This window comes from Globicephala melas, chromosome 4 (assembly GCF_963455315.2).
Source record: "Globicephala melas chromosome 4, mGloMel1.2, whole genome shotgun sequence".
Classification (NCBI taxonomy): Eukaryota; Metazoa; Chordata; class Mammalia; order Artiodactyla; family Delphinidae; genus Globicephala; species Globicephala melas.
The window spans coordinates 5,382,874-5,395,125 of NC_083317.1; the positions used below are offsets into that span (position 1 = coordinate 5,382,874).

The 12,252-nt window shown below is 45.4% G+C and overlaps 1 protein-coding gene across 4 annotated transcripts in view; it reads left to right on the forward strand.

Annotated features, from left to right (window-relative positions):
* The window catches only part of DSCAM (DS cell adhesion molecule), a 752,061-nt gene that overhangs the window by 699,553 nt on the left and 40,256 nt on the right, over nucleotides 1-12,252 (forward strand). For all 4 annotated transcript variants that reach the window (XM_030835449.2, XM_060297784.1, XM_060297782.1 and 1 more), the window contains exon 27: nucleotides 2,283-2,459. In XM_030835449.2, coding sequence (XP_030691309.1) covers nucleotides 2,283-2,459 — 177 coding nt within the window. The remainder of the gene's footprint in view (nucleotides 1-2,282; nucleotides 2,460-12,252) is intronic.

Genomic DNA, 12,252 nt, shown 5'->3' on the forward strand with positions numbered 1-12,252 from the left:
GAAAAGAGTGTACGTAAACCCAAGGACCCTCGGACACGACCAAAGGATGCTCCAGAGGTGTTGTAGACGTGGCTCCTCCCTTCGCCATTTTCTCCTGGACTGTCCTGGCCAGCCGAGGGCTTGTTCCTCCCACCCTGGCACACTGTAAACCCACCCCTGAGTCTCCCACCAAGGTCGTCTCCCCACAGATCCCTCCTCAGCCAGAGCCCAGGCTCGCCCACAGTATTTAGAGCCTGGGTGGGGTGAAGGCAGGAAGGTGCCAAGGTGGGAGTCCTGGTGCTGGTTATACCAGCCTGGGCCCCGCAGCTCCTGAGGCACCTGGTCCAGCTCCCGGACAGTGAGGCTTCTCCTCAAAAGCTCTGATCCTCGTGGGCCACGTCTCTCTAACCTTCTAGCCTCAATCACAAGCGACTTCACTCCAAGAGGTCCCATCACAGAGCACGAGCCACCGCAGAGCAGTGTGGACAACTTGCTTTCTCCTCCCACACGGTTTCATTCTTTGATCTGACAAAAGAAAGGACGTCAACACTGACCATTTTCCCTGGCATGTAAGGGCTCCCCAAAGCCCTTTGCTAGCAGGGTACACACTTGGGCAGGAAGTATATTTCTTACTTTAGATGATTGATGTCCATTAATTGCCTTACAACCATCACGCTCTGGTGCCCAGCTTCTTCGTAATCTGTGTGGTCCAGAGCACGCGGCTTCAAGGTGCACGTCCGTGATAGGTTCACAGCTAATCATTTAATTAGAAACCACTCGCGTGCGACATTTGAAACTGTCATTCTTACTGTCAAAGTGCTCTGCAGATCTTAAATATTTGTCTTCTAAAAGAAATATTCTCACTTTATCCAAGATCTTAGATTAAATCACGAAAAAGTCCTGGGAGCTACATTTAAAATTTTCTGAAATCTGAAATAATCCTATTACACTAGAAATAAGAATACATATGTATATTTTCCTTGAAAAAAGGTTTCTTTTTTTTTGAACTAAGCTTGTGGATATAAAGCTTTAATATCCTTTTTGTCACTTCTGCCTGAAGAATTTTTTTCATTTTAGGAACAACAAACGTTGACCATTAGCTTTATATCTATCAATACCAGTCAGATTTCAGATTCGCCCGTGGCTTTATTTGACTCTTTCTTCTGCCATTTCCTCAGCCAGATGTTTCCACTGGTCCTGTGTCATCTTGGTTTTGCAGGCCCATCCTCACCTGCATCCCCTTACGTGCCTCTTATGTGGGTTCTGAGCATTTGCAGACTTGCGTTTGCAGCCAAAACACTCTATATCAAGTTGGAAGAATGATCTTCTTGGCCTTAGCAGAGAGCAAAGGGGCCCGTCATTCTATTGTCCCTGCTCTACTCACTAAATGCAGGACAAGACTCTTTTTGCTCAGAGGGAAATTGTATTATTTTTGCATTATTTTTCCTGAATCACTGACTTCCTGGTCCTTGTTTTACATGGAAGATACAGTGGACTGGAGCATCTTGCATAATGGTCGGTGCCAAAACGCAGGCCCCATAAAATGTGGATGCCTGTGTTTGAATCTCCGCACCCATTGTATTAAGCCTCTGAGCAGAAGGCAGCTTAAGGCAGCTCAGAGTTCAGTCTACGCAGGTGTTTCCTTGTAATTCTAAATAATCTGAACTTCAGAGCTTTACGTGGGCCAATAAGTAGCTTTTGCTTTAGAGACTTGGATGGCTCCCCTTTGAAGAGTTGGTTTTACTCTTATACCCGGAAATAGTTTTAAAAGTAAATTTGGCCTTACACCCGTGATAGAGAGCAAGGGAATAACCAAACAGAAAGAGATTTTAAGCTCCTTTAAGCAGGCTCATCTGGTACCGTCTCCCCACAGACTCCCTTCTGTCCACTTGCCAAACCCATTGTTCCTTCTCTGATGTGCAGCTTTTCAAACAGCCCCTCTCAATTGGGCTCTGGGTGACACTCAACTCCACTGAAGTGCGTGTGGCTCTTTTAAGCGCCCAGGCTGGACCTTATGCTTTCAAGTGTCTGCACCCAGCAGTACGTTGCCAAATGGAGTCCCTTTCCAAAAAACGAGGTGCTCTGCCCTTCGCGCACACTCTGGTTCGACGTTCCGTAGAGTAAGCGTAGGAGGGGAGCGAGCCAGGAAAGGAATGGACGAGGACTTAGAGGGAGCGTTCCTCTCATTCCCATCACCGCGGACGCCCTCGCTCACTCGCGCGGTTCTGGTAACCCGTCATCTCTAAAAACTCGGCCATGCTGTCGCCATTAACTGCCGCCTAACATCATGGCCCTGCTTTCAGGTACAGTCCCTCCACTCATTAAGTCAGTTGTCCAAAGCGATGAAGGGCTGGCGACCAATGAAGGGCTCAAGATGCTGGTGACCATCTCCTGTATCCTGGTGGGCTTGCTCCTGCTGTTCGTACTCCTGCTGGTGGTTCGGAGGAGGAGACGGGAGCAGAGGCTGAAGAGGCTGAGAGGTGAGTGGAGGCTCGGCCGTCCCCCCCGCAAAGCAGGACAGACGGCTGGCTGGGAGGGAATCGGCCCCGCGGAGTGCCTTACCCTCTCTGCGCCAGGTTCCCCGCGCTGCCTGGTTCTGTGACCTGTGATGTGCCGTCAGCAGGACGGCGGGGCCTCACACGCAAGTCACGCAAATGTTACGACTCAGAAATTGAGTGAGAGCCAACCTCTTTCACGTCTCCAGCAAGGCAGGCAAAGAGAATGACTTTCACGAGGGTTTGCCAACCCCACTCTTTAATGTTGAGCCGCCGCAGCAAGGCCACAAGTTACAGCCTCCTTTATGTTTATTTTAACATCTTTATTGGAGTATAATTGCTTTACAATGGTGTGTTAGTTTCTGCTGTATCGCAAAGTGAATCAGCTATACATATACATATATCCCCATATCTCCTCCCTCTTGCGTCTCCCTCCCACCCTCCCTATCCCACCCCTCTAGGTGGTCACAAAGCACTGAGCTGATCTCCCTGTGCCATGTGGCTGCTTCCCACTAGCTATCTTACGCTTGGTAGTGTATATATGTCAGTGCCACTCTCTCACTTCATCCCAGCTTACCCTTCCCCCTCCCTGTGTCCTCAAGTCTATTCTCTACGTCTGCGTCTTTATTCCCGTCCTGGCCCTAGATTCTTCAGAACCTTTTTTTTTTTTTAGATTCCATATATATGTGTTAGCATACGGTATTTGTTTTTCTCTTTCTGACTTACTTCACTCTGTCTGACAGACTCTAGGTCCATCCACTTGACTACAAATAACTCAACTTCGTTTCTTTTTATGGCTGAGTAATATTCCATTGTATATATGTGCCACATCTTCTTTATCCATTCATCTGTCGATGGGCACTTAGGTTGCTTCCATGTCCTGCCTATTGTAAATAGAGCTGCAATGAACATCGTGGTACATGACTCTTTTCGAATTATGGTTTTCTCAGGGTATCCTTTAAAAAGACCTTCCAGATTGGTTCTGGAATTGAGAACTATTTTATTGCCAGGAAATGGAAATTGAAGGCTTATGGTCCTGGGAAAGCGTTGTGAGGCAGAAAACACACACTTCACTGAATTAGACATCAGAGCTGAAGCTTGGTGTAAGAGTTTCGTTTTAACTAAGAAAAAAAAAGGAAAGAATGGACGATGAGATCTTGGACCAGATGGGAGCCTTTGTCAGCAGCACGGTTATTCCCGTGTCTGGCTCTATAGATTCTGTGCGACAGGGCTGTTCCAGCTTCTGGCCAACAGCCCTACCTGCCCTGGCTGTGCAGTGTGAGGCCAATGAGTTCTTTCCTATGCAAAGCCCTGTGCAGGACAGTGCTCTGAGTCCCTCCTCTTTACCTGTCAGGGTATTTAACCAAGTCGCTTCTTGGTAAAATGTATATATAAGCTGCCTGCATTTTAGTACCAGTGCAGTGAGGAGTATGCAACATCCCATGTATTCTTCAAAGTTGCATTTGAGGAACAGGCCTGGAAGCACTGTCCTTATACTATATCTGGGATATCCCCAAGCCTGGCTGGTAGACTTGGAAAGCATTGACCACTTGTGTAAATGCTTGATTTGACTGTAGTCCAGTTAGAACCGCAGAACATGGGGATATTTTCACCTGTCTTCAGGTAGCCAGAGCACTCCTTTTGATGGGACTCTAACCCATTTTACTATCAATGTGCTTCTAGTTGGCCAACAAATTAAGATATTTGAAATGCATGGCACTCCATCTGCACACTTTAATAGTTCTTCCTTTTTCACCTTCTGTAGCCCAATAATTCAGATGCACCGTCAATCTCATTGAAATATTCTTTCTAAATCACATTCTCCACTTACCTTTTAATTTTGCAGATTCTCTTGAGTGAATCCTATATCCTAAGGGCCGTGCTAGGTGCTTGATGTACAAGATGAAAAGAAAGAGCCTTCTGAACTTTAGGTTTAGTGTATGAGGCAGACGCACAGGCATGTACCAGGAAAAGAGCCAAAATGTCACGAATGCTAAAACAAACAAATCCTACCTAAGCACAAAAGAGGAGGCGATTCATCACAACTAGGGAGGAAAGGGGGGGGCATTCAAGAGCTACAGAAAACAGCACTACAAAAACATAATGTTCTAATCTATTGAGAAATTCAATATCAGGTGAGCTGTGCTGGATTCCATTCACAAGTGTTTGTCATTAAAATAACAAAAGGGGGCTTCCCTGGTGGTGCAGTGGTTGGGAGTCTGCCTGCCGATGAAGGGGGCGCAGGTTCGTGCCCCGGTCTGGGAAGATCCCACATGCCTCGGAGCGAGGCCCGAGTACCGCAAAAAAATAAATAAATAAAATACCAAAAGGACTTTATTTTTATAACCCCTCTTTCACCGAAAACAGAAACCCATTGTGTGGACTTTAGGGACATCGTTATAGAGGTACCAGGGTGGCGTGTTTTTGTTGCATTTAGACAGCCATGTCTAACTGGCTGCACTTAGAGGGCTATGAATTGTCCATATAACATTCTTAAAAATCAACGGTAACATTTTCTCATCCATCATTTCTATTTGATGACAAGGGTTTGGCAGCAAATGGGTTAAACGTTGAGGAAATCCTTCCCAGCATCTTCCACCCTCTCCCAAATTCACCTTTTCTTTTTGCCCCTGGTCCCCGTTGCTTACTTTTACCTCCGCAACTATTGTTTGATTTTCCTCTTCTACTTATGACTTAAGCACCTCAACTTCATTCTGCTTTGCCAAGAGTAAGGAAAAGATGCTAAAGATGTTGCTGACTCTTCCTAGTGCATTTGAGTTAGACTGATGGCAGGTGCGACATCCTTCCTTTCTGTTCTTAATAGTCCCTTGTAATTTAGTTATTGCTTTGCAAGGACTCTGTCCAGAAAATATCCTGGGCTGGCATTTTTATTGTCCGCATGTCTGCTATTTGACACCACTATTTTGTAGCTGGTCTTCGTAAGGAAAGCAATACATCACATTAGCGAGTCCAGCCTTTCATTCCCCGGAAATGGTTTTATTTTCTTTGTGCCAGAGAAGAGATAGAGCCAGCACAAAGGTTTCAGTGGGACGAAAATAAATGCTGTGGAAAAGAAGATGTATTCACGGGAGATGCTGAGAAGCAAAGTATTCCAGAGAAGTAGCTTGCAGGGCACAAAGGCATCTGCAGTCTTGCATTTTACGTGCTTAATAAAAGCTTCCAAATCAAGAGTCTGACAAGAGGGAAGCAAGAAGGCAAAATGATCGGACACCTAATTCCATTGCCTTCCAAATGGCAAGTTTTACTTTGGATGCACTGAAATATTTAATTCAACACACCTTCATTGATTATCTACCACATGCCAGGTGTAACATTTTTTAAAACCAACAGTAAAATTTTCTTATTAAACCATTTCTATTTGATCACAAGATTTTGGCTAGGTCCTAGAGAGAAAAGAAGGTTACTAAGATTCTGTCGCAGAATGGTCAGCAAAGGCTTTCAAGGGACAGACTCATCTTTCTTTAACATTGAAAACTGTGTCATAAAAGGGCAGAGCAAGTGACTAGGGCTGTTAAGGGGGAATCAGTGAAAGGCCAGACCTTGCCCCCAAAAGATCTTTGTCTTTTAGGCCTGAAGGGCCCTTGAAATGTTATGTTAATTAATAACACAAAATGTTTCCAAATCTCTCATGAAAAAAAAGCACAGCCACAGAGTTTACGGTAGTAGGTGCCTATCTATGAAACAGTTCATAAGTAGAATCATCCAGTTACTACCTGACCCACATAAGGCACAGATCCTATCCCTGGGTTAGAATCAGTTCAAATATATTTACAGATTGAATGGCTTCATACAATATTTTATAGTGTAAAATAAGGACATTTCTAATAATATGTCAAAGTTACCTGAGCAACCACTGATCAGGATCAAAACTGGAAATAAATCTGGATTATAGGAAAATACTGTAGGGTCCCTAACGAACACTGTAAGATCAACTCCCTGTCATAGACCTTGTTTGATTGCTAGATGCTACTCAATGTTTTTAAGCAGGTTTGTTTCACTGTATAGACAAGCAACCTAGTGAATGCACCATAGGTAAATTTGCTTTTATGTAAAAATCCAAAAAAAAAAAAAAAAGAAAGAAAGAAAGAAAATGGGACTCAAGCAATTTAGCCAACCTATATTCTTCCTTCCTGAGCGCTTGACTAATTTTAGAGCCTAGTGACCTCCTAAAGTCTAAATTGTCTTCAAGTGCTACATTTTTTTTAAAATCTGTAACCTTATCCAGGAGTTCAGAAGCCACATTTTGCTTTAAGTCATGCCCTGATTTTCCCCCACCGCTAGATCCTTTGAAGTGCAAGGTTATAAAATAAATCACCATGATCTCAGCAGACACAACCTTATAAAACTTTGATTCCCATGTCAAGCAAACAGGTCCAGGATCACTAAAAGCTTCCCCCTCTAGTATGAGTTTACCCAAGAGGGTGCAAAACACCAACCTGTATGGGTCAACTGGCAGCGTCAAGCCAAAAAGCTACTTCCAAGACTTCAAAGAAGCTAAAGATAAAAATCAGTGTATGACATAAAACTTGACCATGTTTCTGTGGCAAAATGGCCTTCTTCCCTTGAACAGAAGCCTATTTATTACTTTAAGCTTGCTTTAAAGTGCATTAACACTCTAAGGCCCATTAGTTCCAGGAGGCCGTTCTCGGAGAGAACGTGGCCTTGGAGCCCTCCACAGGCACAGCTGAAGGGGTGGGCCACGACTGTTCAATATTCCATTAATCTGCCCTGCAAATGAGCTAAATCTCTCCTCATCTGTAAGACCAAAGCTTAGCTTGAACTTTAATAATGTAAAGGAGGAAAGGTGTGCATCTAGGAGCACAAAGACCTTGGACTCAAGGTAGACTCGCGTGAAGATGGTCGTGGCACTGATGCATTGAGTCCTACGTAGGCAAAGGGTCCCCGGTGCTCCATAGTGAAGGGGTGGGAGGTGGGCACCCCCAGAGACTTCGTTACCTAGCTAATAGATGCCCAGTTTTGGGCTTAGATGGGATCAGAAGCCTCTACTCTGAAACTTTAGTTCTCGGCTTTGCGTTTTCTTCCTTCCTTCCTCTCATTTTTCCTTTTGACCTTCATTTTAAAAAACTTGTCCTTTCAAAACTTCAAATGTGTTATGGCAGAACTAAATTTTTAAAAAGGGGTTTCTGTATCTGAGAGTGGGGAAACAAAGGAACAGTGGGATGGCAGCAGGGCCAGGCCAAGTGCAGCCGTGGAGCGAGGGACGGGGTGGGGGGGGCAGGAGAAGGATGGGGAGAGTTGGGGTCACCCTGGGCTTTGCCCTCTGCCCACGTGCTCTGTTTCGTCTGTGTTTGTATTTGCAACTTTCTGAGATGGCAAGTCTGTACGGTTTTCTTTCTGGGCTATATATTTTGTCATGGTTTTAGAATCAGCTTTCATTTGAGCTGATGACTGGGAGTCCTCTTTGCGACCTTGTAAAAATGTAAATGCAGGTTTTATAGCCCTTAGGAATACAGCTACTTTATGAGACCCCTTTAAATTCCACAGAAAGCAGGGGTTGTTGTGAGGGAGCTTGGCAATAAGGGCTTTTGAGAGATGGTAAAGCAGGGGGAAATCTGCTGCCACCAAATTGGTTTTTATGTTTTTGTGGGTGTGTGCTAGTGACTGCTCAGTAGAGGTATGAACCAAAGCAGATGCCCTTCACTTAACTAGAATTTCTTCGGAGGTGAAAATGTAATGATGTGGCGATGAATGAGAGTCCTCCTTTTTAAAGAAACGTTAGCGTATGCACTCAGGACTGCCACAGCTGCAATGTTGGAGGCCCGTGCTGCCGTGTTAATAAGAACCCCTCATGCCACGTACAGACCCCACAGGAGCGATGGTCCACAAAGAACACGGAACCCGGGAGACCACACTGCGAGGCTCTTCATCCAGCTGAGGTGCCTCTTCCCAAGAACTGACTGAACCGTGTATTAATTGACAGAGTGCTAGCACTTTCCATGCTTTCTCTCTTCTTCCTTTTCCATAAGGCTTTACTATGCTCTATCTTGCTTTAGTGTCTTAATAGCTGTGCAGATAGGTGCAAATAAACTTGACACTGTTATGCTCTATTTTGCTGACATGAAAACTGAAGGGAACTTGGAAATCACACATCAGTTAGGGAAGAATTAGCAAGAGAGCCGAAATCACTGTTGTCTACCCAGTTCTCTTCCTGTGAAACTTCTTCAGCTTTGGAACATTCAAGAAAGAAAGCCTGCCACATCCATATTAAGCTAGTTTAAAAAGATGTATCAAAGAAACATAGAATTAAAAGATATATTAACACAGAATCAATAGTGACTTTATAATTTTATATTTGCCCATCAAAAATATTTGGTTTATTTATTTTTTATCTCTATATTCGCTACCACTCAGGCTCCCCTATATTTTAAAAAAAAGGATTCCTTCTTGTTTGCCTATCTTCTGCTGCCCTTCTTTCCATTTCTTTTCCCCACTGAATTCTTGAAAGAGTCTTTGATACTCAACTATTTACTTTGATACTCAACTAATTACTCACCAGCTCCCAAATCCTCAGTCTCACTGCTCTCCCCACCACTCAAATGAAAGTGCTCTCCTAAAGGCAGGTGACCAATTACCTTCTGATCCCCAAATTCTCCTTTCATTATCATCTTCTAGCCCTCTTTGCACTTCACAGTGCTAGCACATGTTATTTTTTTGAAACTACTTTTTTCCATCTTTCAATATCACTAGGCTACCCTGGTAGTATTTCTCCACCATCTCCCCACCCGAAAGATGAAGAGCTGAGCACAAAGCCCAGGATGGGCACAGAGAAGTAGCCGGGGCTTCAGGAAAGGTGTCACAAAGTCTAAATCTCAGACTGAGCTGAAATTGGTGGAAAAAAGTGACAGACAACACAAAAGGCTGTTGAGCTGTGTTGGGCAAGAAGAAGATGACTTGAGATGATGTTCTCATCTTAACAGATGGCAGGTAGCAGAAGAAGGACTCAACATCTGTCTTACTTTGATGTGAACCAAGAGGAGAACTATTCAGACCAGAAAATGTGGAACAAGAATTATAAAAAAGGAAGAAAGGGAGAGAGGAAGGGGAAGGGGGATTAAGAGAAAGGAAGGGGGGTGTAAGGGAGGGAAAAAAGAGGGAAGGAGAGAGGAAGGGAAGAAAGGAAGGATGGAAGTGGGGAAGGAAGGAAGGAGGGAAAGAAGGAAGGGAGGGAGGGAGGAAGGAAGGAAGGAAGGAGGGAGGGAAGGAAGGACGGGGGAAATGTCTTTCATAAAAGAGAGACCCAAGTAAGGAATTACCTAGAAATTATGCCACCTGAGGAGTGGTCAAGAAAATTAGAGAATTCAACCTAGAAAAGACGACACTGAAGCCGAGCTACTTGGGGCGTGGTAGCTACCTGGAAATATTCGAATGGTTTTTTCAACGTTTCCAGAAGGTGCCGTTGTTATATCCAGATAGAAATTACACCAAGGGATTTCAACACAAGAAAAGGAAGGTGTCTCTCGTGATTAATTGTATCCTCAGGAAAAACTGTATGTGGCTTTACTGTTCCAGTGACTGGGCTGAGCCTGGAGATAAGGGCAAAAGGGCCAATAGAGAGACAATATGAAAACAGGAAGTTACAATGAAAGGTGCAAAGGCTGTGCTGAACAGATGCAGAGAGGTTAGACGGGTGCAGATGTCCTTGGAAGCCCAGGGAACCAGAACACCAGCTTCACCTGCCGGGCGTGGGAGGGTGTACAGAGCAAGTCACGTCTGTCTGGAGGGGTGGGGACAAAGCACCATCTCCAAGGGCCTCAGAGGAACAAAGTCACGGGGGTCTCGGCAGAAAATGCAAGAGCAGGAAACTCAGAGACAGGGTTGGTGGACCGAAGTAAGAGGCAACCGAGCTGGAAAGACCGCTGGGGCCAGCATGGGTGGCTGGTACCCTGAGCTGAGGATTCCTGTTGGTAGGGAGGTTCCTTTGAGAGTTTCAGAGCACAGATGCAACCCAGTGAGGGCTGTGTTTCAGATCCATTCTTCCTGCAGTGGGGATGTTTCAGATCCTTCCTGCAGTGGGGATGTCACTTAGAGGGCTGAGTCTGGAGCTGGGGAGACCAGAGAAGGAGCTGCTGATGAGGAAATGAGAATTGAACTGAGGAGAGAGAAAAGAGCCAGAGTCCCGGGGAGATGTGTTGAGTGGGGAGCCATCAACAGACGTGGAAGGCAGGTCAGCAGTGGGAAGAGAGGTCGGCACCGTATGTGCAGCAAGGGCATCGCTCCCTCCCTGGAGCATCCAGCGGCTTGGCTCATTTTAACCTCTGTCCAAGGTGCTGTGGAAGGGATTCAAACATTTATTATGAGGCTGAGTTGAAAAGTCTGTAATGCTCTTAAGATACCATGATTCCATGACTTTAAATATATTATCTTAACTTGTCCCAGATTCCCTTCTCACCCCTGAACAGAAGTGTATCCAAAATTCCATCTCTCTTTCCCCTCTCCGTGTATAAACAGAAGACTCTGAGCCCATCTCAGCCCTGACATATCTCCCAGCTGGACACTGGATTCCAAATCTGTCCCCAACTTAACGTTAATATGTCAAAGGACTCAATATGTTTGAAGCCAAACATCTCAGCCTGCACCCAAATTGCTGCTTCCAAGTCCTTCTAGACAACTGTTTCTGTCCCTTGTGTTACCATATACCCAGCCCTGCATATCCCAAATCTTGCCATTTCCCTGGACTCCCCACGGTCCCTCTGCCTGTCCCCTCCACACGCAGTAGGTCCCTGATTCTTGTAGATGCCCTCTGTCTACTATTGTGTCATCCACTCCCTACCACCAGGCCCCTGCCCCCAGCCCCGCATCCTGGGCACTCTGCATTGTCTGATTAATGCTGTTTATGGCACCTGTACCCACTGGCCACCACCTCTGCCCTCCTTCCTCCACTTCCCCCCTTCCTTGGCCCAGGTAAAAGCTTCCAGATTATGGTCAGTGATGCAAAGTTGCATTTTCTTAGCTCCTGACCATCTTGACCATCCGCATTCCCCACCACCCCTAGAAACTTCTCTCTGTAGTCAAACTGACCGACTCCTTGCTTCCTGAACGAGCTCAGAATTCCAACACAAGTTAATTCTGTGCCCTGGAGCACTCTTCCCATTAAAGTCCACACTTTCTTTAAGGTGGACAGTCTTCCATCCTTTCTGACTCACCCGGCCTGACACAGCGCCCTCCAGGGTGTGTCCTCAGTCAGCTGGCATGAGACGTCTGCTCCTCTGTGTGTTCCAAAGGATATGACATGTATCCCCCTCTATGTATAAAGGACTTTGAGGACAGTGGTTAAAAAGAGTTTGAACCAACAGACATTGGTTATGATTTCCTGCTCAGCTGCAGCAAATGACTGAATGTATCCGGATCCCAGTTTCCTGGTTTCCGAAGGAGGGCACAGTAATTCCCAGGCACAGACTGATATTAAGGGGACATGGGCAAGCAGTCCTAAAGTAACCGGTGCAATGCAGATTCCTAGCATGTGCTTAATTGTGACCGCAGTCCACTCGGTCCCACTCCCCAGAAGACATTCACGCCTGGTTCTTGATGCCAACTGTGCTATCCAGACCCCATCACTGTGCTTAAAACTCCACCAGCTCTCAGCTTCCTCAAAGGGGAACTCACAGAAGAAGTGAGTTTCCATGAATATAATGTTTCTCACAATTTAAGATGAGTCAGAAGGAGGAAATAGTAGCTAAGACAGAAAGAGAAAGGGATCCACTGTAAGATGATAAGCATAGGGAAGGGTAGACCAAAA